The 26,748-nt window shown below is 34.5% G+C and overlaps 2 protein-coding genes across 5 annotated transcripts in view; one reads left to right on the top strand and one right to left on the bottom strand.

Annotated features, from left to right (window-relative positions):
• The window catches only part of LOC141458496 (glyoxylate reductase/hydroxypyruvate reductase-like), a 76,180-nt gene that overhangs the window by 13,200 nt on the left and 36,232 nt on the right, over nucleotides 1-26,748 (bottom strand). Inside the window, exons 1-7 of one of the 4 annotated variants that reach the window (XM_074136572.1) lie at nucleotides 14,703-14,904; nucleotides 12,920-13,042; nucleotides 3,806-3,926; nucleotides 1,743-2,196; nucleotides 687-1,646; nucleotides 367-607; nucleotides 161-294 (exon numbers count right to left, since the gene is read on the bottom strand). In XM_074136572.1, coding sequence (XP_073992673.1) covers nucleotides 161-294; nucleotides 367-521 — 289 coding nt within the window. In that variant the 5' untranslated portion in view covers nucleotides 522-607; nucleotides 687-1,646; nucleotides 1,743-2,196; ... (1 more) ...; nucleotides 12,920-13,042; nucleotides 14,703-14,904. Of the gene's footprint in view, nucleotides 1-160; nucleotides 295-366; nucleotides 608-686; nucleotides 1,647-1,742; nucleotides 2,197-3,805; nucleotides 3,927-12,919; nucleotides 13,043-14,702; nucleotides 14,905-26,748 lie in introns of those variants that run through there. The other 3 variants (XM_074136571.1, XM_074136573.1, XM_074136574.1) reach the window with 3 other exon arrangements.
• Nucleotides 9,503-26,748, top strand: part of nau (myogenic-determination protein nautilus) — a 46,156-nt gene continuing 28,910 nt past the window's right edge. The window contains exons 1-4 of the mRNA XM_074136575.1: nucleotides 9,503-9,658; nucleotides 17,508-17,632; nucleotides 21,690-21,867; nucleotides 22,051-22,215. Of these exons, the coding sequence (XP_073992676.1) occupies nucleotides 9,515-9,658; nucleotides 17,508-17,632; nucleotides 21,690-21,867; nucleotides 22,051-22,215 (612 nt within the window). The 5' untranslated portion in view covers nucleotides 9,503-9,514. The remainder of the gene's footprint in view (nucleotides 9,659-17,507; nucleotides 17,633-21,689; nucleotides 21,868-22,050; nucleotides 22,216-26,748) is intronic.

The following is a 26,748-nucleotide window of genomic DNA, read 5'->3' as shown; positions in this document are numbered from 1 at the left end:
AGAAATATAAAAACTACAATCTAAGAATTTTTGCTTTTAAATATTACGAATGATACTACCAGGTAATTCTACAGCTCACCCAACACTTTAATTTAACATTAGTATTATTTTTAGTTACAGAACTGTAAACTACAATTTAAATATAATTTTTAATACTTACCAGCCTTAATAACGTCTTTATCGATCTTTTCGTTAAGACAACAGAATATACCATGAACCCCTTTGACTTTGTTAATAAGGTTTTCTTTGCTAATTTCTCCATTCTTTTCATGATCCCATATTTCTACCTCACATCTATCACAAAAATTAAAGTTATTCTCTAACAGTTGAACTGGAATTAATAAAATTATATTTTTAAATACTTACTTGCCTTCCAGCATGGCAATACTATTTTTAGGAAAATCAGATCTAGTGACGAATATCTTGTAACGAGTCATACTTGAAAATTTCTGATTACAAGCCAATCTTCTAAATATTTCTGGTTTACATAGAACTGTACGAAGATTTTGTTTCAGTATCATTTTCTAAATTAGTGGAATCATGATTAAGTAGTAGCACCTCATTCACATCTTTTGCCGTAACAATCCCATCACCTGATTAGTAAATACTGACCCATATGAATGAATTATGCATTGACCCATATTAATGATTTATGTCAAAAGAATGCATTAAAACAATTTTCCTACCTTTTAGTTCAGGAAGAGGGTTTGATCCTATGAAGTAATGACTGAATCATCTCGCTTCCTAACCTGTCCTCTGACGCCTATCTTTAAAAGGCACTGACCCAGGACCTTTTAGCCTTCACTCTCTTACGAAATTATTTTTTAAAAAATAAAATAAACTGATAAGGAGTAAAAGAAAAAATTACTCAGTGCCTCGTTAACTCCTGGAAACTGTTGATTAAACGAGGCAAAGAAAAAATATTTTTCCAGAAAAATTGACTGTTCCCTCTTACTCATTGTAAGGTTCTTTAATTCTAACCTTTTTCACCCTTTCTATTAGGAATGTTCACTGTTAGCCAAAAAACATTTCGAAGTTGTTTTTCGCTCTATATTCTCATACGCCGTATCCCTAGAACGTTCCGCCGTCACAAGACCTATCAGATTGGTATGAGATACCAGATGGAGCCTTACAGCCCTAGTGGAGTAGAGTAGAACTATATAGATACTAGCGCTAACTTACTAATAGCAAATCTTCTTGGAACTACAATAACTAACTGTTCATGAAACTGAACAAAACAACTTTGCCTTTCCATTTTTTTACTTTCTCAAAAAAAAGTTTTATCAGAACTTTTAAGTTTTGGGGCCCCCCTGAATACGAAAAATGGTTTTTACATATTCATCAGGCATCAGTCTGTCTGGAAGTATATATCCACCATAACTTAGACAGAGACTGGCGATATTTTTGTTCTAAACGCCTCCGCGGACCCGACGATAAGCTTTTCAACAAAATCATCCAACATATTATTTCATTGAATCGATTGGTTCTTTTTGAGTTTCTCTCTAAACATCTACAACGATTTTCTTATTCTTCACAAGTAGTACTATAAATTTATATATGACACATTTTCCAACTATTTTTCTGGTCAAGGTTTCCTGATTGGGCTTCTCTTAAGTGCCACTTCAGTTTGCTTCGATAAAATCCTCCTGGAACAGTCATATCCGTTCTGCTCAATCGAGGAAGTATTTTCTCAATCAAAATCGTACTTTGGTCATTATTAGAAAAAAAATTGTGCAACATACCAATCATTTGCAAAAGCGCTATTCTTGAAGAGAAAAGATGACTCTTGACGAAATTCTTTTAATTTCTAATTTCCAAATGCTTTTTGTTTTTTAGTTTTTGTTCCCAATACTTCGGAAAACCATAGATAGTAGTTTCGATGAACGTCATTAAACCTTTAAAACGACTAGTTTTTACAAAAGTTTTTAAAGTACGCATAATACACATATTTCAAATCATCATTAAACCTTTAAAACGACTAGTTTTTACAAAAGTTTTTAAAGTACGCATAATACACATATTTCAAATCATCATGGTGTGTATCTTTTGTTTCTTCTTCTTGCCAATTCACCCATACGTAAGCAACTGTGGTTTGGTTTTCCCAGATCTGTCAAAACAACTTAGAAGTTAAATTCTTCTAACCCCCACAAAACATACCTCTTCTCCTTTTCCAATACATATTATGGCTCTGGTTTCCTATAAACAAACAATTTATCAGATTTTTTGTCTATATGTTCGTATATTTTGGGTCTTTAATAAGCGAAACTGCTTTTAAGCATTTAATAATTAGGCGAAACGAAGTTTAAAAAAATAAAAATAAGAGATAAAACTGCTTCCAACCTCATTTTTTTAACTTTGCTTTAAATATTTTTTAACTTTTGATTACAGAAATGAAAATACAACTTGTAGATTAGTTTAGATAGAAAAATATTTTGAATATTTTGTTTAAATTTACCTTATAAAAAATGAGTGAGCTTTTATTTACCAGTTGTTCACTTGGAGCCGAAAAGATGAAGACCCAAATAATGAGAAATCATTTAAATAAAATTGACAGATCAGTAAGTTTTACGAACGAATTAGCCTACCTCGAGGCCTGATGCAGTGGGTAAAACCTAAACCTAATGTAAATTTAACAGACCGACATACAATTGGTAAAATCAACACTCATATTGTGACTTAGAAGATCTCAAGTATTTCTGGTGAAAATTTAAAGTAGAAATACAATACTACCTTTAAGGGGGTTAAAAGAAAATAAAAAGGCATAAGGTTCGAATAGAGGAATGGAGAAGAGAACTGTACGCAAATTGTGGTGCGTTTTGAGGCACCAGACTTCGGCTGGCATGTAAATTTGTGATTTTTTTTTGACGTCACATTAGACCAAAAACGCTAGACTTTGACTTATTACGCACAATTAAAATAATAAAATATTTAACTAATTTTCAAATACAAATCTCTTTTTGAACAATGTTTAAAGAAAACTTAGTGCAGAAGATCAATGCTGGAACTTTTCTTTCTGAAAGTAGATCGAAGTAACCATCCACCAGGCCAGGAAAAGTGTAATAAATTCTCTTAAGTCTACCAAATATCGTTTAGATTAATTTAACCTTAAATTTTTAAAACTTCATTTATTTATCTTATTTTCAAAATGAACGTTTTGTAGAGACAGATGCATGGTGCAGGCAATTGTCACAGTAGTTGGATATTATGAAATGCATGTTGTAGCCAAACAATAAAGTGACCTTTGCAGCCTCTGAAAATTCAGCCGAGTCTATCAACGATAATCTTAAGAAAATGTTTACAAATTTTGAACACAAACGAACACTACCTCGAAATTACTGTGTTCTTCACGATCCCTAGGAATCTCAACTTTAGCCACGAATTGTCACTAGTAAAGGCAAACTTGCTTCACTAAACTTTAAATAAACCAAACCAACATGCTGAAATGTTACTAGAATTGGGCAACAAAATGCGGTGGGTAAAACTAGTGGCCGATTTATTTCTTATGTGAGGAGTTCTCTTTATAAAGATTTATACTTACAGGAAGTCAGTATTTAAACTTGTCAAACAGTAGATTTCCGTTTTTAGAAACTGTCCTTGTTTAAGAGTTGATGTTATTGATGGGGAACTCAGCTTCTGAGAGGGGTGAACATGTTTTTAGCATTACGGGTGGGCGATGCAGCTGCACCGCCAATAAGATATAAGTAAGGCGTGGTTAGTTTTTACTGATTGGTTTAACTTCAACAAATAATAATATAATCCGTATTTATTTTCTACCTTTTTTTTTTAATGGTGTATGAATACTTACGGAGACAAGCACGTAGGTCCGAAGCTCGTAGGTGTACATTTTTTTGTTCCACTCCTTTATCACTTTTTACCATTGGAAGCACCAGCTGTTCGTCAATTCTTTATTTACTTATTTACTCCCACTGCAAGTAACAAGAGAATATTAAAAATAACTTCAAACTTATGACGAAAATAATGTAGCAAGGGAAAACTTTTTTTGGACAAGCGACAATATTCAGAATTAAAAACTATAATACCTAGGATATTTCCTTTAGAGACAATATCGAATTTATATTCGATAAATAATCTCTCAAAAATAATAAGAGATAGATAAGATGATAAGAATTTGCAACATTCCAAGTAGTTATCAGGGCAGAAAATCTTTTCGGAATCGTAATTCCAACAATTTGTTTGTTTTGTCTCAAATTTCAAAACTTTACTAAATTCTGGCTTCTATCAGGGGTGCACTCAGACTGTTTTACGTGGAGAAGAGGGTTAGGTCTAAGAAGTAAAGAAATTATCTTGACATTTTAAAACTAGTCTTCTAATTAGGATTCAACAAAACCAATTGCCTAATGAGATTGGTTCTTTTATAAAATAGTTTAAGCAATACGATCTCTTTGCAACTATAAAATTAAAACTGACAGTCATAATTAGGTTATTATTGATTAGATTTACGAAACTTTTAGGTTCTCAGATGTTATCAAGAAAGATGAAGCCTAGAGCTGAGGTGTACCGAGCTATGATTGATATGATATCTTTCGTAGCTAGGAGTATTAATTCTTTCGGTAGCGTGGGAAACTGGCCACAGACTTTCACAAATAAAACTGGCTGCAATCAATTTGTACTGTTGGGATTATAAGATAATGGATAATAGGAAGAAAAATGAATGCCAGTTACAGTCATTATTAACTTTATTATGCCGAGCTTTCGACCTAGGGACTAGGTCATCTTCAGGGCTAATTTACAATATACTGTTTTACATCATTAGAGGTTTGGTGTGTCTTCTGTCTTGTCTGTTCATGGACTCTATAGTCAATATATTGTAAATTAGCCCTGAAGATGACCTAGTTCCTAGATCGAAAGCTCGGCATAATAAAGTTTAGCATGACTCGGCATTAATTTTTCTTCCTATTGAAACTATGATTCAGTCACCAAAAATAATGAACAGTAATAATGGATAATATACTCCAGAGAAGTAATTTTTCTCAAATAGGCGACTCTACTGATACTAAGTCCTACCGATAAGTTAATACAATTAATACAAAGCAGTGTGTGCCTGCATGCAGTAAGAAAACTTCAGGTCAAAGCCAGAAGAGTTCATTAATAGCCACTCGCTATAAGTTCATTACGGCATCACTTACTTTATCAAAGGCAGGAAGATCATTCGGACGATCTTGATGAGCTATTTAGAGTGATTAAACACATGCAGCCTGTTTAGGATTGTCAAAATGAAGTAAAATGACACGTATTTAGTATTTCCTGTTTATGTGCAAAAGGCTGGGTATGGCTGAGAGTTCGGCACTTTGGAAGTGAGAAAAAAAACTGTCAAACTTTGCCCAAGAATTCCTCTGCAGATTTCAAATAAAATCGTATGAGAGAAGCATCCTTGACAATAATTTTTCAAATTAATAGCTAAAAATTGGTTAAAAATTATAAAGGTAAACCATTCAAATAAAGTACGCATGTCAAGAGATACCCTTAACACAAAAAAGGTAATTTGGTCATTTTTAACTGTAAATAGCGAAGTAACCCTGAATCCTAAAAACCGTTTCATTTAGAGTATTTTTCTTTACTTCCTAGGTACTACCGCTTCTTACAACTTTATTATTTTAGATATTAGTGAAAAACAACGAAGATTTAGTTGTTGACTCCACAAAAAATTTGCTAGTCGTGTGAATACAATTTAAATCATTAGACACAGTTCTGTACAACGAGAATGTCTAAGGGTAAAATATTCTTTAAAATACGTCACAAATCTTTAAATAGTTTCCTTATTACAGCTGAAAATAAAACATTAGTAGCCATCATTGAATAGTTACTTAGTAGTTGTATGCCAGAACAATTTCATTTTCCTAAATGCGACTCCAATTTCTCTAGGTTAACTATTTTATTTTTGCAAGAATATGAAATGGATTTTAGATGTGACAATTAACTTATTAAGATGTAATTTATGGAATACAGATTGATGAGATTAATATTTTTATGAAAAGTGGGCTCTGAACTGTGAAAATTTAAACCGAACAAATTTTATGGAGAATATTTTTACTTATTACAGAGAGAAAGATCCTTTAGTCCAATCCAAGAAAGATCAGATCTTATGGGATCCTTCAGCTAAAACATTTAGATCGTGGAAACTTTGGAAAGAAACAACAATAAAAAATAATGAAATCAGAGCATCAGACAAGAAACTATTGTCGATTATTCTAGCTCAAGAGTTTACCCAAAAACTTGTTTACGATTCAAAGAAGATGGAGGTAAAAAATAATAATACCATTATACTTTTACTGTATTATTTAAAATTCAAGAAAGAGAGCCTGTGACCATCATGCCAACGATATACATATATCAGATTTTATAAACGTATAACCTTTATCCCGGATCCAATATGGATAACAAACAATTTACAAAAAAAGAGAATTCGGTACTTTTCCGTTAGCCGGGCGCAAATGTCGCCAATTGTGAACCAAACGCGAGCCAAGTCAACGGAAAAAAGTCGAAAACGTTCAACTATAAACAAATATTAATTAATAGTAAGCAAAACAAGTTCAACTAAAACAAATATTAATGAATTGTAAAGAAAACAGTTTTACCCAATACTGTTTTTCGCTTGCGCCCGGCTAACGGAAAAGTACCGAGAATTCTAGTGAGGATGCCACACCAGCAAGAAATGAAGTGAAAATATTAAATTCTATCCTTTGAAACAATTTACTACCTCTGAAAAATAGGAATCGTTCGCTCAAACTCAGAACTCAATCTTCTGTTTGCAGAAAAATAATTGAAGTCAACGCCTTTTAATAATTAAACAGAATTAATCGATCTAATATTCAAACTGATTTCGGATTTAAAACGATAAGTTTTAAGTAACAATTAAGTATAGTGAAGATTGATTTCCTCACACAGTTTCTGATGTGTTTGTTTTGCCAAGAAAACAACGTTGAGCATAGAGTTCAATATTCTCTACACAAAACTAATATTCTATCTTCGTAGATGAATACAAGATGGAAATAACACTGATATCGTGAGCATTGCGGCTCCAATTATATAGTCGAAAATTAAAGTAGTAGAAATGGACTTCACGAAAAGTAAAACGAGAGGAAAGATTTTTAGGATAAGAAGGAATGAAGGAAAAAAAAACCATGAAATTACTCACATTCTATGGAGCGTTAGAGAAAAGGTAAACTGGCGAATTTTTGGAGTCGAGTAACGAGAAAGCGTAGAAGATTAAAAGGCCTCAAATTCTCGGAGCATACAGTGCAAAAGGCAAACACTGGTAGGTCGCAAAAATGGAACGAATACCTTCTATCAACAACCGTTTCAGGATCAGAATGCAAGTACTTGAGCTTTTTGCAAAATTTCTCCTGATTATAGGCTCAATATCTAGAACTAAGATTCAGAATCAATTTAAATCGATACTCACATGTTTTCTTAGCTTTAATTTAAGTCAATCTCAGCCATCCTCGGAAAACAAAAACCATGTCAATAAAACAATTTGCTAAACTGCGATTATAAGCACTTGCTATTCACTGTATGTGTTGAGGTTACATACGTACTGATAAGAGTAGTCAAACCAGCTGTTTTATATTACATGCACTGATGCCAACTTATGACATTGAAATAAATTTTGAAAATATTTAATTAATTATAAAAATAACAGAAAGAAAAAGCCTTCATTAATTGAAAAGTTAAGTAAGGATTTTTAACCAGATGTGATCACAACTTCAAAAGGTATAAACAGGGAGACACTCACAGTATGTAGTTTTTCCAAAAAATAATGCATGATTTATTAAAATACTGTCAAACGAAATTCACGAATCAAGAATGAATATGCAGACAGTTGGAACCACTCCTAATAGAAATTTTACAGCCATTCGTAAAAATTAGGAACTTATGGGATAATTCTATTTGCTTTATTGACAAATATTTTTTGCAATTTTTTTTTTTGTAGAATAATCGATTTATCTAATCGCTCGGTTAAAATTATTGACTGATATGCTGATCACTAGAACTGTCCATTATTTCGGTAAAGATGTGGTATGCCCTTAGTACCTTACTAACTTCATGATTCTAAATGTCAAGAAACTTACAGTAACAATCTTCAGTAGAGGAAGACGTTCCCATTCTAATTTCATATCTATTAGACAAATATACTGCTTTTACTAGGAAGAATGTTGCGAACTATTTTGAAATCATGTTTGACTAATCGATAAATTTTAATTTCCATGTTGTCTGGACAGTTGAAAGAGCGTCACAATCATGGTATTTGACTTTTAGATATGTGACAAAAAGATGAAAATTGTTGTACCTTCTACACCTTATTCTGTAGATAAGTTCGTCCATCACCTGAGCACTGCTACAATATTTGGTCTTCTGATATTGCTCGACTTATATACTCAAATAAAATGGAATCACTACAAATTAAATTCAATAGACTTTTATCTGTACTATATATTAATATTTTTAGATGGACGGTCCAGATAATAAGATCAAGGAATACTCGTCTTCAGTCCAGGAATGGATTGATTTTGATAAAATTTCATTGTTTAATTGTGCCAGGCCAAATTCAACCTCCGAAATCCAAATCCTAATACCGTGCCAATAATTCCATTGAAGCTTTCCGCAACAACTACTTGTATAATTATTGAAACTGTGCAGCGCTGGATAATATCTTCGATTTTATTCGCTCTTAGCACGCATGCTCGCTGTATCCCTGACCAGTTTCGGACTATCATCCATCGTCAGAGGTAGAATAATCAGCTTAATGGAGAGATTTTGTCTTCATTTCTGTTTCCGTCTTGCTGACAACACTTGCTGACTCCAGCATTGTGGAGTCACACATTTCCAATAGCTCAGCTGGTCAGGCTAAGTTACTGTATGATTTCCAATTGAGAGATTACTCTCTTGAAAACAAAACAGTTGAAACTTTATTTGACACGGCATTTAAATTAATGCTGTGTAAAATTTTGTATTTCTAATTATTAAGAATTATAATATTTTATATGATTTTTTTAAATATTCATTTATTTGTTTTGTATTATTGAGGAGTTAACTATCAGACTAATCAAGGGCAGTTGCCCTTAGAATGATAAGGTTATAAAAACAAACTTTAAAAAAGCAACAATTAGCTTAACAAAAATATAAATTTAATCAAAAAAATTGTTTTTTCTTATGCAGATTATTTAGCTTACATAGCAAAAGTAAATAGATAAGTAAATAATCTCTCAATTTATAATTAGACAATCCCGTTCACAGATATATTAAGCATTTAAGAACTATCGAATATCACACTACATTTTGGTTTTCAGTATTTTTTATTTGTTTTAATATTTCTCTTGACACCCCCAAATAGAAACACCCTCAATCTCTATAATCCCATTGGCCAGGATTAGGATAAGAAGTGGGGCTACGATGGGCGTGAAACTGTTAGAACTCCGCCTTATCCAAGGAATGTGGCAGCCCCCTTTTTTTTAACATTTAGAACCCCAGTGGGTTTAAGAAGTTCGTTCAGGTCATGTTAGAGTACGGTTCTTATAGTAAAGACAACCATCGACCGCAGATCGCCTCATGTTATCGATATGTACCGCCGGCACCGGATCTTTTACGACGTGAATCGCAAGATAAAAATACCTATTACAATCCACAATTGTCTCCTTCTGTAAGTACACTTTTTGTTTTATTAATTCTCCTTGTAAGACATCATGATACAAAATCCTCAGAACCGATTTCGGACAACTGATTTCCAGCTAACTTGAAATGTTTAATTCTTATTTGTTCAGTCTCGATTGATGTTTAAGAGGTGATGTTGCTATATCTTTGATTCTATCCAGCACTTCGGCCCTAACCGCATTATTAATGCTAAGTTATTAATTTACCCTGAAATGGCGTTTTAAAGGGCTGCTAACCGTCTTCCTCCACCTGAACTTCCCTTAAAAGAACTTCATCCAAGATACGTTTCAAATAAAAGTTATAGAACTATTGGTGAGCAATAAGTGTACCATGTTTGAAGAAAAACCATAGGAACCATTGATAATACCCTAATCATAATAGCCATAATCCTAGCAACTATTGCGGCGCCCTCAGTAGTACTTAATTGAAATATCAGAATTTGAATTCCCGTAAATTTTCGTTTCTAATACAGGCACAGAATCAGATCATTTTTCACACATTTCGGGAACCTCAAAAGTTATATTTCCTGTGAATTTAAAAGCGGAAACACGATTCCTTCTAAAGTGTGTTGATCGTTAGTTAGGTAAAAAATCGATTTTGACTATTCCCCGATTGACAAGGCTTTTTTTTTTTATTGTCTTTTGATAGGTGCCACGATAGCCGAGCGGTTAGAGGCGAGACCTGCAAAGCTAAGATGTATTGTTGGTTTAGTGGGTTCGATTTCCCTGGTCTAGACCTTGGATTTTATTTAATGGTTAATATGAGAGATTTATAGTAAAGTGTGTTTGCTAGTCGCCTCCGTCACCTAATTCGGTAGTTGGACTTAAAGCCCGCCTGAAAAAATAGGTATTACTTTACTTTTTTGTTTATTGTCTTTTGGTAATTGTAGCTACAATGTTAAAAATTAAAAATGTGGATTAAAGTATACAATTGAGAAGAAATATTTGATGAACTACTATCTGATGCAGATACTTTAATTATAGTGCCAGATGAAAAAGAACAAAGCGGCAATGAGCTGATTCACGTTGCACATAAGACGACGATCTTGGATAATGGCTCCTGATAAGTTTGAGGAATCTTTACCATTTCACAAAGTGCCTTAACTTCAAAAAGCCCCACGAAGTTCAAGCAGCATTTCATATGTTGACTTCATGAGATAATTACTACAAAGTAATTGTTAAGTGTCTAAATTGGATATATTGTAAAATTCGGTTTAAAAATACTATTACAATTAGATGCAAAGAGAATGAAATAGAGAAAATTAAGTATAATGGTCAGTAATTATTTAATAAACATCTTTATTACATGTTCTGGGCTTTCCCGAGTTCTGATCTATCATATTTGGTAATATTTCCATTTACCAAATAACTAAGAGAAAGCACATATTATTCGTATCTTTACTTATTAGGTCTCCTAGGAAGAGAAAATCTAAGGTTAGGTAGCCGGATTCGAACCCGGGATCTTCACGTGAAAATCCAGTACACTAACCACACGGCTAATCTCTTTCCTACAATTTATTGATTTAATTATTTCCCTTTTTTTGCCACGGCACTGAAGAGACCAAGTTACGGAAGGCAATTTGAATACCACAGCTTTACGCTACTGCCTAAGTAGCCTATAGCGAAATGCCTGACCCTGTTTTATAGGTCCAAAAGAATGTCAATAAATTATTGCAACGAATTAAACCGAAAGTCAAATAAAAAAATTGACAAAGAGGGTAGTTTAACATTACGCATTTTCGTTCAGTTTTTGACAATCAACCCAAATGCAAAGCCGTGTTATTTTATTTAGAGTTTTAAGGACAACATCCGGCTGTAGTTTGGTTTCCTTCATATAAGCTAATTCTAGTTAATGTTAGAACTAAATAAAAATAAACTTCAGTAAAAATATATTTAAAAAAAAAAAGTAACCTGAAGCAGAACTAAGGAAAGATTCTCTCTAAAAGCAAATGGTCACACTAAGGCTAAACAGTCACCGAGACAAATTATTCACAAAAAAACTAATTGGCACAAGAACATGGGTGTAGACATGTTTTGACCTGTTCACTGGATAATATTCTGGAAGTGGCTGTTGACAAGGGAACACCATTAACTATATACTTGTGCACACTCCAATGTTTTTGGAGGAACTGTTGCCACATTTATTTAGCTGTGCGGTACTTGGGCACTACCAACTTGTTGAACTTCCTTAAGTAGAATGGATAAATAAATAAAATCTTTTGGAACCAAATAAATAAGAAATTAAAGAAATCCCTTGGTTTATTAATCAGGATTCTGTAATCCTCACAAAACCAACTCCTCAAACGGATTACCACAGCAGCCCGCTTTATTTTACTCCTTGATCCCAGTTTAACATCCCGGTATACTTCTATCTTATGCAGAACTCGCCTGCCACTTGATTTTTATCGGAAATCCCAAGATTTTAGTTCCAATTCATATCGTGCTCTTGATCAAAGGATGAGCCTTTCCAGGAACCAAACGGCTCCAACTGGAAGTTGTTTGACTAGGACTTCTTTGAATAATTCGCTCACATTGCTTATCTCAATAGAAATAAAGATATGAACTGTGAGAATAGGTAAAAAAAAAAGACAGAAGTTATGAATAAAGAAGACGAAACATCAAGATTTTAGCGCAGAAATGAAACTAAGAAGCAATCGATCAATCTTTATTATATACCAGGCAATAGTTTTTTTATTGATACCAGAAATGGCGAGTCCCTTATTGGTACTCATAATACATTTGTTCATGATTCCATCCATTGATGGGAGGTTTTCCAGAGTGGCACTGTCAGCTCTGAGGGCACCTGAAGAAACGGGTTTTGAAATGCGATGACATCTACACATTCTGTGGGGAGATGGTGGAAACTCGCAACACATCTCTGGAATGTAATGCCTTAATTCTAGTAACATTCATGAGAGATTAAGAATTCATGAGATATTTACTATAAAGTAATTTTAAATATCTAAAATGGATATAAAATTCGGTTTAAAAATACTATATACGATGAGAATTAGGTGCAAAGAGAATGAAATAGAAAAAATTACATAGAATGGTCAGTAATAGTTTAATAAACATGTTTATTCAATGATAAACCCGATTGGCATACTCCAGTAAGTAAACAGGAGGTGATTACAACCTCCCTGGAACAATAACTATAACCCCTCACCTCATATCCTGGGATTTTCTTTGATATCAGGAACTGGATAGGATGCTGTAGGGTCTCGGTATGGGAAAAACAAATACTATCATACCTGCAGTGACGTCATGTTCATTGAGGAATTAGCTGGTTACTCCTCTCTACGCGTTAAGAATCTGAAGGTTGGTGTAGGAAGCGTCTAAGAAAAGTCAGACGAGCTTGCGAATTTTCAGGCCCACTGCAACAAAACAAACAAAAGATGCATTAAAAGAACCTACAAATGTTTTGACAATTTTATAAAAAATGGTAGTAAACGATATATATATTTTAAACCACGTTTATATTTATAAATACACGAGTATTTACATGTATTATGTATTTGCTTACATTCTTTTTTCCTGCCTCTCGACATGTAACGCTCATTCTTAAAATAAAATACATTTTCATTTGTCTCTTTTGTGTACAAAACAGACGGGGTCTTGTTTCCATTGATGAGTTCTTGTTTTATCTCAGGCATTTCTCATTGATCTGTGTTTTTTTCCAAAAAAGAGTGATCCAAATATTGTTACAAAATACTTGTAATTATTTCTGAGTAACTTCTAAAAAAAAGGTGACATCTTGCACCAATATTTCTTAAGTAAAATGTTCTGAACTTCTTCTTTCTTGAACGCCTAGAGAAGTCTCGCAACACCACATTGTGCTCTTTCTTGATTTTCTCTTTTTGCTCTTCAACTTCTCTCTTTGCTGTTTACTTGTTACAGCTCATCTTATTCACTGGTTTCTCCTGATGATACTCACAATATATACTGTCTTATACTGTGAGGAGTTCTTCCAGTCTTAGTACTTAAATTACAATGCTAACCACGCTTCTAGTATGTGTGCAGGTGATCTAGTTGATTACTTTAGTCACCACATTTTGCTCAAGTCTTAAAAGTAAAGTAAAGTAATGCCTATTCTTTCAGGCGTCTTGCAAACATACTTTCACTAATAATTCCAATTATTAACCATTAAATAAAAACCATAGCCTAGCATGGAAATCGAACCCAGCACTCAGTAAAAAAACTTTGAATTTTGAAATATCATTAGACATTTAGAAGATAATAATTACACGTATAAAAGATAACTATACCTGCCATTTGCTTGTCTTGACGAACATTTTTCTGGCTGCTAGAATAATAATCTTAGCGCCTTTTATTGTTAGCCTTACAAATATTAATGTCACCTCATCAATAATAGGACTCGGTAGTTTGTTTATTTCCACTCCCCCAACTTATTCTTTAACAGTTTTTATCCTTTTTGTCATTTACATACTGCTATTAAATATTAGACTTTTAATTAATTACATTTAAACATTATGTTACGTTACAATAATTTATGTTATACATCCTTCCAATTTAAATTGCAGGAGCACTCTATAAATCTAAATTATGGTTTAGTTCGGCCACTTTAGTTATTTCTACTCTCTACACTCCACGTGGGAATCCAGGATGCTAAATACTGAGCTATTCCCTTCCCTACTATGGTCTTATTTTCAAATGATTAAGAAAATGTCTATTCCCATAAAAATTACTCTAATTTCTCTAGATCTAGTGCTACAATAAATTTAATTTAACGAAACAAAACGATATTCAATTAAATAACAAGAAACAGAGTTGAACTTCAATCAAGTAATCAAATGAGTGATCAAAAAAGTAATCATATATTTTACTCATCAATAATAGGTGACATACGAAATATTACACTTTACTCAATGCTCATACAATTTCATTGTAACTTATTCACGTCCAAGAATAACTAATTTTTTAAAAAAACGGTATCCACACTCATAAGACAATCCCTTTGCAGAAACTCTTTGCAGCTTGCTGATTTTCAACAAAATTCTAACCATTTTTACTAACCTCTAATCATAAAATTGATCCGGTAACTAAAAACGGTGCTTTGTAGAGAAGCGACACCATTAACAGCAGAATCTCATTAATGAATTTCAACAAGATTACATTAAAGAAAACAAATTGTACAAAGTAATTTTCGTCTTCAAAACGATGACTAACAAACTTAGAATCATTATGCAGCGAATTTGGTTTTGATATTGCACGAGAACAGCCAGTTAACCTCTCGCCTTGAGGTTATCATTTACTGGGCAGAAACTGAATTTTCTGTTAGTGTATCATGTAAGCAGTGGCGCTGATAGTGCCTTTATGAAATAAATAAGGAATGTATATTTTATTGTATATTTAGTGTAATTATTTTATATTTTATTATATTTTTTTTGTATATATTCTATATAATGTATACTTTATTTTATATTTCTTTTGTATTTTGTTTATTTTATGTTCAATAATTGTCTGTATATTTCTGTGTACATACAGAATAAACGGTTCTCTTCTAGGGTTACTAGCAGAAAAAAAGAAAAGACAAAAGCAGTGGCGCTGAACTTGAGCGTTTTGATGAACAGTAAGATTAAATTAAAGCCAAAATATAGTAAATGAGTGCTTTAAGAACGGAAGGTCCGGGGATCAAAAAGAATAAGCCACTGTTCAATCAGAATTAAGGTACTGGCAAAGTATTCTTTTCGAAAGACTCAGATTTGAACCAATTTGGCTCTGGGGAAAAAGTACGACTGTATGTAATAAAGAATATCTCGTCATTTCAAAACGCGACCAATAATTTTGTCTGCCCATGAATAACAATACTGAATTACTGGACAAGAATAATCATTGGGTGGCCATACGCAAATAAAAGTTATAAAATGGAGCATTACATTTGAATATCATGCCCAATTTGTTAAAATGATTTTTTAAATAAAATAACAAATACAATTTTTCTGTTTCTGGCTTTCATTAGGATTATATATGAGCTAATATAAAAGCTATTGTACTTGTATCTTGGAATTCGAAATGAACCCTCTACAAGAAGCTCAATCGGCCTGTTCTCACATACGGATCAGAAGCCTGGGTAATAAGGAAAGCCGATGAAAAACTGTTATTAAGTTTTGAAAGAAAGATTCTTCGATTCTATTAGAAAAGGGGGACAAAACCTGGAGAAGACGCTCTAATGCGGAGCTGATTACACCTATTCCAGGCACCCGGACATCGTTAAAATGGTAAAGTTAAGTAGGTGGCGTTGGGCACGTCATGTAATTAGAATGGCGGGTATTGAGATGCCCAGAAAGGGAATGGCAGCGCACAAGAAGAGGTTTCTGGTGGGTTGAACAAACATGTTGAACACCATGCTGCCGCATTAAATAGAGAAGGACTGGCGAAAGCGGAACGAGGAGGCCAAGGCACATGGGCTGAAGAGCTGAGCAAGGAAGCGAGTAATATAAAAGCTAAATGTAACTGGATTGAAAGAAAGATCAGTCGCACAGAGGGTGTAGGGAGTGGAGGGAGAATCATCCCTTAAGGAGCTCCAGCAAGAAATGGATGCCAACGAGTGGAAGCAGGACCTTGGATAACTAGGAAGGAACGATCTGATAGAAAGGACTTTATAGGGAAGGTTAGATTTGAGCTTAAGTATAAGTTCTTGTGACGCCACACTTCGCCAAATACTAGAAAGCTATTCAATATAACTTCCGCTTCAGCCCAAAACGATGTACTGCGGTGCAAAGTGGAGGATCTACTTAGACCTACAACTATTTCCCAGTCTAGTAATGAGGAAGGGGAATTAGAGAGAGAGGGAGAGACAGAGACCATGTTTTGGCGAAGAATTGGAAACAACTCTTGGTTTTGTATAAAAAAACACAAAAAATATTCAACCTGCTCTATTTAGGGAGGAAAAAAAAATATATACCAGGCTCTATGGGATAGCTTCCCACATACTCTCAGCTATTCCTGTCTTATGATTAATTTTGTAAATAAATATGTACCTAAACATATATTTATAAATGCATAAAGAAGGGCGTAAAGCAGTCTGAAAGAGCACTGTTCAGAAATAAATGAAATTTAAAAAAAATGAAGAAGAAGAAGAATTTATTTTAGTGGTAACTAGTTGTACTAGTGCTAGTGGAAGTGTAGATGCTGTTGATTAATACCCATACCCAGCTGGGTACGGTAGGCTGTACATGTGACGGGCCATGTAACCATTCTTTCAAGCGGTTAGATAAAATTCTATACCATGTTCTCTGGTACTACCATTTAATGGAGGGGATTAGACAAGGGTAGTTACTCAAGTTGTACAGTGCCAAACTAATCGCCAGGATGAAATTGTTGACAGATTTAGGAATCTGCTCCCCATTGTCAGGCACATCTTCTTCTTCTTCTTCATCACACACATACACTCTCTCAACAACTCCACCATTTACAAGTGCAACTGGTATATGCATTTGTATGCATTATAAATCCAATTATAAGGCATGTTTAAATGGTAATTTTTTAAGAGCTGTCCACCAAAAAGAGCAACTGTTCGCGCCATCTAACTTTATTGTAACTAAATTGGACGAACATAAATATTCTTTAATTCATTAATAGTAAACATTTAATGTATTTTTATTTTTAAAAGTTACAAAATTTCTCCCATTTTGCGTTCTCTTACCCCCAAGTAAGAGTATTTAACGCGATCGTTCTAGCTTTTCTCAGTAAAATCGGTTTTAATTTAATCTTTTGTAGTTTAAAAATCCTAACAGATACGCTTGAAGATAGTCCCTCTTTGGGATTAAATTAATTATTAAGATGAATTATAAATATATACATATATTTTTTTTCCAGAGCCGAACTAGTCCCCAAGGAGCTGAGATAGCCTCTTCGGGAAGAAGTAGTGTCACCTCTTCGAGCAGTGAAACTGGCAGCAATTGGCACAGGACGGAGGATCCAGAAGATAGACTGAAAAGCAGGTATGTTCGTGGTGTTTATTTCAACTAAATTAAGGAAAGTGCTGGGTCCAAGGGGAACAGATTTTATTAAATGCTGCAGAAAAAAAAGAGATGAATTTGAAGGGGATGGAATCTTTAAAGCGGGACGTACAGGACGTCATTTACCTATTACCCCCAAATGCCATATAAATCTTCGAAATAAATAACTCGTCTTTATTCAATTTTATTAATAGTAAAATTTTCGATTATCTAGCTAAATGGGAAAGAGATTTTTAGCCATCTTGAATAAATAAAGCGTCTCATTGTAGCTGATCATAGGCTAAGATTGTGCGAGGAAATAGTCGTGAGTTTTTAGAGGAGTCAGTGGTACAGATTGGCTAAATTCGGTTAAGAGAGAATGAGAAAGACACAGAGAGAACCAATGGGCTCAAATCTAGAAGAGAGTATAAAAAAGAGCCCATTATATCACCGTTAATTTGTCTCTAGGCTATTAATTGTCACGCTTGATCTCACTGTCACATAAGACAGAGATAGAGATAGAAGAGGAAGCAGTTTTTACTAAACCCCTCCCCCTGGCTCTATAGCGCTATGAGGACGTGACGATATTAGCTCTACGTATAATGTTCAGTTCAGTTAAAGTTGATAGAAATAAAAATAAAAACAGTTCGCATTCTCCAATTAAGCAGATAATGGTGACACCGCTTTTATCTGCTTGCCAGAACACTAGTTAATAAGAAAGAAACAGTATTAAGCGAATCACAAGGCTTCTTATTCACGCCCACTATTATTTACTCTATACTCTTAAAGAGTGAAATCTATAAATCGAGTAAAATTAACAAAGAAACAACTTAGGTGTGAAAACGTAGAGGACATTCTGTTACCACGTTTCGTAATTAACTTGAGACTTAAGATCTCTTCTAATGTAACTACAATTATTCTGAGCTCATTTAGGAGTTAATTTTGAGCTCTACACTTCTTCGAAATATATATTTCTCTTGTGTCATTCCAAAATGTAGAAAATAAGTCGCTAGAGTTCTGGAGGAATCACCAGAGGCAGGAGTTTATCAACAGCAACCCGCCTAAACTTGCTGCAGCATTACTCGAACAAGGCCGAACCAAGATCTGGTCATCCTATATTGAGCTAATCGATGCATCTCATGGTCCTGACACATAGCAGTCAACCTGAGTAGGTTCTGAGATGAAACAGAACTGCACGTTTTATTGCCAGTGTGATAGGGGCTTAGGTTGGGCCTGGGTTCGGTTCTTCGTGGAAGAAAAATTCACGACAAGTCATATTTGGTTCAGGAGTCTTCTAGGTCTAGTCAAACGGACAAAGCTGAAGATTTAATTAGTGGGTGTCGCAATAGATCCTCAGGGTGGCAGTTCTGTAAGGCTTTTCTGGCCAATACTTGTGGAATCGATCTATCTAAGATGTGAACAGACGTTTCAAACTACTTACTCTACAACTTGCCCGCAGATCAACTCTTGACATGAATATCAAACTAACCATCTACAAGACCTACTGCTAAGATCCATAAAGAGTGTGGGTTAACCAAACATTCAAACTCCAAACGCCTACAGACACTACAGCCTAAAATCTTACGTGAAATACTGAATGCTCCATATTACATTGAATGTGTCTAACCTCACCATTCATATATAACTTCAAATCCCTTCTGTCACCTATCTAATTAAGTCTCGCTACCGCAAATTTCACAGCCTACTAGATCTCCATCCTAACCCTCTTATGCAACAGTTCTCCTCTCCTCACCTTCCAAACGATCTTCCTCGTCGCTTGAAGCGGAAGTTTCCTAGAAAGCCTACTGATGAACGAAGGATTTCTAAAAAGTTTACTCTAACAGTTCCTAACATATGAACTGAATTACATCACATTTACTGGTTACAACTTTTGATGTAGGTAGTTGTAAATATTAACCAATAAAATTAAAAAACTTGTGTTCTTCAGTTAGCTATCAATTTTTACAGGATATAGGCTATTAAGCCTACTTACTCTTCCTCCAAGGCGGCACAGTAACCGAGAGGTTAGGGCAAGGCCCTCTAAAGATAATATGTATTGTGGTTCTGGGTTCGATTCCAGGTCTAGGCTTTAGATTTAATTTAATAGTTAATATGTTGAGAAATTAAAAGCAAAGTATGTTAACTGATCGACTAATTGGTTGTTGAATTACAATTATTTAATAATAAAATAATTGGCATTACATTACTATTGTTTTTACTCATTCCCAGGTCTAGTAAAACCTAATGTTCTGTCCACCCGCTTCTCAGGAAGTCTTACTTGAAATCCCTCACATAACACTCAATAGAAAGAACTAAACATCTGATTTAGACAACACTTTCGATGTATCGATGATAATATCGATAAAGATAATAATATTTGCATAAGAGAACATCGCGTGCAATTTTTCTGTATACTTTATTTTCGAGGTAATCTAAAAAATAAAAAAACTAAAAAAGCGAAAAATCCAAACAGTACTTCCGGCTAATGGGTTTTGACAGTTAATTTCCGGTACTATCAATAGGTGATATCTAAACGAAATATAGAATTTGAGTTTCCCGTAGTTTTTACCAGCATTTAGTTCAAATGAAACACTTTTCTTTTCGGATCCCAGTAATCTCAAAATGTGTTTATCCAATAAAAACTTTTAATGAAAAAATTCTAAAATTCAAAAAATACTTTGATAAATTAGTGAATTGGATAGAAAGTGGACCAGAGCTAAGTCATTAGCTATTTATTGTAGCAAAGATGCAATTTTTAATTATTACTAATTGCGCATTGTTACAAAACAACGTGCATTTATTATTTCTACACTAAATTGAATCCTAAAACTATAATCTATATTCCTAAAAAAATAAACTTTTTTAGCATTTTCTACGCTTCATCTCAAAAATACGATTTTAAATTTAACTGACGGCCATGACGGATAGAAGACCAGTGTATGTACAAATTCTTTTTCACTTGTAATATAGGTAAATTGGATAACCTAACTGGGGATTCTGTAAAAAAATGTTACTTTTTCCCACACTATTTAGGGACTCAATTTATTAAATTGTGTTTACTTATCTACCTACTCTTACAACTAGAATAAGACGGATGTATAGTGCCTGCCAATCATATCCTCGAATTGATTTTACACCGCAAATATCCATTCTCAGGTCTTCTCGAGTCCAAAAAAGATAAGTAAATGATAGAAAATATTCTCTGTTTGTGTGCGTTTGCATGCAATTACAAAATATCTCAAAGACAAACAATCGCAAGAAGATGAAATATGATGATAACAATTTGGGCCTACATGCAATTTAGCGACCCAAAATTTCCAAACCGTACCACTATACTGATTGTATAGACATGGATTTTCCTTAAAGATGCACATTTTACCCAAGACTTAGATCCCAAACCTATATTTTACACTTTTTACTTGGGGAAAATCTATTTTTTGGGTAGTTTTGGGAGAGAGATTGTGCACGCTTTCCCATTTAACAAGCCACTTTAGAGGTTATTTACTTTTATGCTATTAAAGAGGGTTGTGTTGCTAAAATGCTTTGCTTAAAGTCAATTTCTCAACGGAAATAGCATTTCACTGAATGGAGTTTTCACTTTTATTCCAGATTTTCTCTAAACTTTATATTTGGAAAAATCTTTCTAGAGAAATCCATTTTAGGGAAGTACTCAGAATAAGTTTTCCGGCCAGGAACAGAATGAAGAGAAACGTACAGTTTTATTTTGGTTAAAATTTGGAGTGCAAGGTTTTTCAAATTAGTTTTAATACAATATTATTTTCGGTACAAGGTTTTCCATATTAGGTGGGAACATCGCGAGATAAGTTTGTAATTGGATATATCGTAACTGTATCGCCGGCCGCCAACTTTTAGATCGATCGCCTGTCCTTTGCAGTCAAAATTACTATCTGCGATTAACACGTTCTGTGCGCTTTGCTAGTCAATATTTAGATCACCATTACAATTACATTCTAGAAATAGTATGTTTTTCTATTCAAAATTACAAGTTAAATAACTGCGAGAAGATTGGTTTAATGTAATGGGGACTATTATAATTTAGACGTTGCGAAGAAGATGATGAAGATTCTTCGTGCGAAGAACAACATGTACTAGCGCCTCCTGCCCATCATGCGGAAAGGAAATGTCTGCTATGGGCGTGCAAGGCGTGTAAACGGAAATCCGTCACTGTAGATCGTAGAAAAGCGGCCACACTTCGAGAACGGAGAAGACTTAGAAAGGTAATTTTGTTTTTTGTTTTGTTTTTAGAATAAATTTTGAGCTGACATAAGGTCAGAGTTCGGGGTGATTCAAAAATTTTAAGAAATTTTGTTCACCTTTTTTTTACTACTCTACTCAAAGTTTTCGTGATCTTCGTTTCGTTTCTTTAAAGAAATACTTGACATTAAATTGATATATTACAGGTAAATGAGGCGTTTGAAGTATTAAAACGCCGTACAAGTGCCAATCCGAGCCAAAGACTGCCAAAAGTAGAAATATTAAGAAACGCTATAGAATATATCGAATCATTGGAAGATATTCTGCATTCTGATTGTGGTACTTCGAAGACACCACCACCAACATATCTGGTAAGTGAAGCTTTTAGTTAATGTCTTCTTTATAAACCGTTTTATTTAAATTAAGGCGTAAGAATATTTATGGTGAACGGCGTCCAGAGGTTCCTCGGAGCTATGATTTAGGGCAGTGTTCAATCTTTACCAGGACAACATTGACCATTGCAAGATGTTAGTAAGCTGTAAGAGAGAAGAGAAAATCTACACTGCCTGGGCACAAAATTAGCAAATCCAACTCGACAACTGATTCCTTTCCCTTATTACACCGGAAACAGGTATCAGTAAAAAAAGAAATGGTACTCTCAGCGTCGTCCGCTCATTTAGTCGACCCCCCCCCCCACATCCCAAGAGAAGAAGTTAGCGTAACAAAAGATGGCCAAGAAGCAAAAACGGCGGCCAGCGAACACTCATTGCCTTCCTGTAAGGAGAGCGCATGGACAGCTGAAGAATTGCGAGAGGAGCGCAGAGATCCTTCCTTGGTCAATTACTTCATTCAGTTCTTTGTTAGGAACATAGGTTTCGAAGATGATTGGACAAAAGGGAGGCCATTCACGTATCTTCGGATTCATCGCCTCCAATAAGTTCCTTGTTGATTGACCGAGTGATGCACGCGAGCGTCTTCGTGCTTTTCCCAGATATACGCCAGATCGACAATCTTCCTCGACCAGACCAACTAGCTTCGTCTGAGTGAACTAGATGCTATTATTACACAGCAATGCAACATGTCCACAACCTGAGTGACCACCTTTCCTATGCACAAAAGTTTGGTTTACGCCCGTCGGCGTCTCCCTCTAAAATTATTAATATTCAGATCCTATAATAATTTCATTTCACGCATCATTTACTAGCTTACACTTTAAACTTACTTTCATCAGCTATTTAACATAAGTTATTATATATTCTTTACGTAGTTTATTTCCGTTGCCAACTCTTGGCAATATTAATGTTCCAAAAGTAATGAACAGAGACTAAACTTTACTAAACTATTACCCAGAAATAAATGTTAGTTTATCATTAAAAATATATTTCGGTAGACATCAGCCTTAATGATCTATGCAAACATATGTTTAAATGAATCCCATTTTCTCGTTTTACTTCCTATTACTGATCGGGAACAGACAATTTAAGTTCCTGTTATTTTTTTTTAAATAAAATAGAAAGTTATTTGCATGTAAAGAAGCTTTAATTGTACTGAGTAATTTATTAATAAATATTGGGAGAATAACTGTTATTTTTTGCTGTTATACGTAAGGTGTTGAGTTCTTGCTTATACAGTGGTAACTCGGTTCTCGACCACAATTCGTTCCGGAAATGTGGTCGAGAACCCAAACAATTTATCCCATAAGAAATAATGTAAACTATGTCAGTTTATTTAGTCTCTAAGCCCCAGAAATATGCCGTTTTACTGGCCTAATTTTCAATATTTTACGTAAAAACCTGTATCTAAACAAGAAATAAGATCTAAAAGTGTAAATATAAAAACAACTCGGCTCATCTCGGGTGTTCGAGTTCCAAATGTTTGTTCGGATTTCAGGACAATATTTTCTCGAATTTCTTGATCGAATACCGATTTGTTCGAAAGTCAAGTCGTCCGAAAACCGAGGTACCACTGTAGTTGGTCCAGTACAAGAGGTTTAGTTTTCAATCTGTCAGGTGTCTGAGAGCGACTAGTTTATGTTGAATAGGATGGTAGGATCTGTTGTGTATAATAGTGTCAGTGGACTTCTTGGGCTTTCTGAATATTTCGAATTCTAAGTTGTTGTCTCTTACAGTAAGTGTGATATCCAGGAAGTTAACGAGTTTTATCGTTATCATATTCATGTTAAACCTATTAGTGTGAAGGTAGTTTACACATCGTAAGTCAATAATTCGCATATGTCTGTCTACGTCTAGTTTGTGTATGACTAGTTGGGGTCGTCTACAAAACGATAGACTCTGAATTCTTTCTTCCGTTCAGAAAATTCTGTAGATGTAGCATAAATATTTCAGACAATATTTGCCGCAATACAGTTTAGCAGTACTAGATCCATCATTAGCTAGGTCAAACTTATAGCTAAAGTAATCTGGTTGAAAGTTAGTTTCGATTAGTTAGTTTAATACATATTTTGTTCTCTAACATATGGTTTTTTAGGGGGAGCTGAGACGTCACAATTTATTACGCAATATTGGGAATCTTTTTAGAACGAATTCTAATTTTCAAGGCAATCCCTTAAAGACGTAGGGCTTATTCTTACTAATAATTGCAATAACATACTATATATTTTCATAAATTATGCGTGTTTGCCTTTAAGATTGATTTATCTTCGGCCCTGAGTGTTCAGGTACTGAAAATAAATCAACACTACTCTACAATTAATTAAATACATAAATTGAGTTAATCGAAGGAATTTTTTTAAATTTAAATAATTTATTGAGACAGTCTATGGTCTTAACAAAGAAAGAATCTTGATTTGTAACCAAAATATTTCAGATGGTGTTTGTTTACTTATAGTTCTACTACCCAAAGATTGTAAATAATTTAGATCTTTGATTAAAACCTAGGATGTGACAACGATCTGAACAAATAATTTGTTTAAACTACGAACAAAGAACAAAGGAGACTATTTATCCGTTGAACAGGTTATTGATGCCGCTCCCCTCGGTTTTATTTAGCGAGAGAAAGAGATAGAGCGAGAGCGAAGGGAAAAAGAGGGTTACAAATTTGTGTCTCCTAAACCATCTTTACCCACTAATTTATTTTAACCAATCCCAAAATAGTATGTTCAAACAAAAGTCCTTGTGTGTCCTGTAAATTTTAAATTATGTATAAATATACCTACAAAAGACCTGCAAAGCTGATATGCATTGTGGTACTGGGTTCGATTCCCGGTCTTGGCCTTGGATTTTATTTAATGGTTAAATGAGAAATAGTAAAGTATGTTTGCTAGTCGCCTCCGTCCGCGACACCTAATTGGTAGTTGGACGTTAAGCCCCGCCTGAAAAAATAGGCGATTACTTTACTTTTTTTATACCTAAAAAAAAAATGGCTTCAAACAGCTATCCAAGGTCCTCTAGGTAAGCCCCTGAAAGAGTGGGCTAGTCGACAGTTTAGGATAACTATTACCCCAAACAATGCTGCTCAAAATTAAAAAGTAGCGTTTGTCGGATTTGGGAATGACAAAATGTCCTCTCAATCCTGGAAGAGCACTTAAATCCGAGAGAACATCCTGCAGCAGCTCTGTTCTCACCCGAGCTCCTAAATCCGAGAGAACATCTTGCAGCAGCTCTGTTCTCACCCAAGCCCCTAAATCCGAAAGAACATCCTGCAGCAGCTCTGTTCTCATCCAAGCACCTAAATCCGAGAGAACATCCTGCAGCAGCTCTGTTCTCATCCAAGCACCTAAATCCGAGAGAACATTCTGTAGCAGCTCTGTTCTCACCCAAGCCCCTAAATCCGAAAGAACATCCTGCAGCAGCTCTGTTCTCACCCAAGCCCCTAAATCCGAGAGAACATCTTGCAGCAGCTTTGTTCTCACCCAAGCCCCTAAATCCGAAAGAACATCCTGCAGCAGCTCTGTTCTCATCCAAGCACCTAAATCCGAGAGAACATCCTGCAGCAGCTCTGTTCTCATCCAAGCACCTAAATCCGAGAGAACATTCTGTAGCAGCTCTGTTCTCACCCAAGCCCCTAAATCCGAAAGAACATCCTGCAGCAGCTCTGTTCTCACCCAAGCCCCTAAATCCGAGAGAACATCTTGCAGCAGCTCTGTTCTCACCCAAGCCCCTAAATCCGAAAGAACATCCTGCAGCAGCTCTGTTCTCATCCAAGCACCTAAATCCGAGAGAACATTCTGTAGCAGCTCTGTTTTCACCCAAGCACCTAATCATCCTTTTTTTGATAACTTAACCTTGCCTCTAACCGTTCGGGCTATCGTGGCGCCTCTTTCCATTATTAATTTTGGCCAATATTCCTTAATTTGAATTAAAATTTTCTATCACCTGCCACCACTTTGCCGTTAATTCTAACTTCCTTAATTAGTAAATTTTAAAAAGGAAGGCCAAAATCTAGATTAGATCATTTAATCTCATGATATTCCTCCAGCACATCTCTTATTGGTTTAAATACTTTATATTTAGATTGCGACAAATTGGGTGCACTAGAATACATTTTCCTTCATCCAGAAATCTGTAGTTATTAGATATTAAATTAGTAAAAAAATTAAAAATAAATACGTTGAAGTACAATATTTTATGGCACATTTACAACATAGATATATCTGCCTTGGATGCTCTCAAGACGTTTTCTTACCGAAGTTTATTACGTATCATACGTATGATTACTTTGATTGAACCTTTTCGAAACAAAAACCTTCATTGTTATTACGTTGCTTGGTAGCACTTACGCGATATAAAGAAAAATAAGAAATGTAAACTTACAGCTAACAGAGATATGCACACTCAGACCAATTACTAAAAAAACCACGTCTTCATTCTCAGGGGGACCTCCAAATTTGTAAGTCAAAATTAGTCCAATATTTTCTTTGACTACCAGCGGAAACTGGGATAAAA

This window comes from Rhodnius prolixus, unplaced genomic scaffold (assembly GCF_049639745.1).
Source record: "Rhodnius prolixus isolate KJV_2025 unplaced genomic scaffold, Rpr scaffold_5, whole genome shotgun sequence".
NCBI lineage: Eukaryota > Metazoa > Arthropoda > Insecta > Hemiptera > Reduviidae > Rhodnius > Rhodnius prolixus.
The sequence above is the reverse complement of the archived record's forward strand: the minus strand, read 5'-3'. Positions and strand labels throughout refer to the sequence as shown.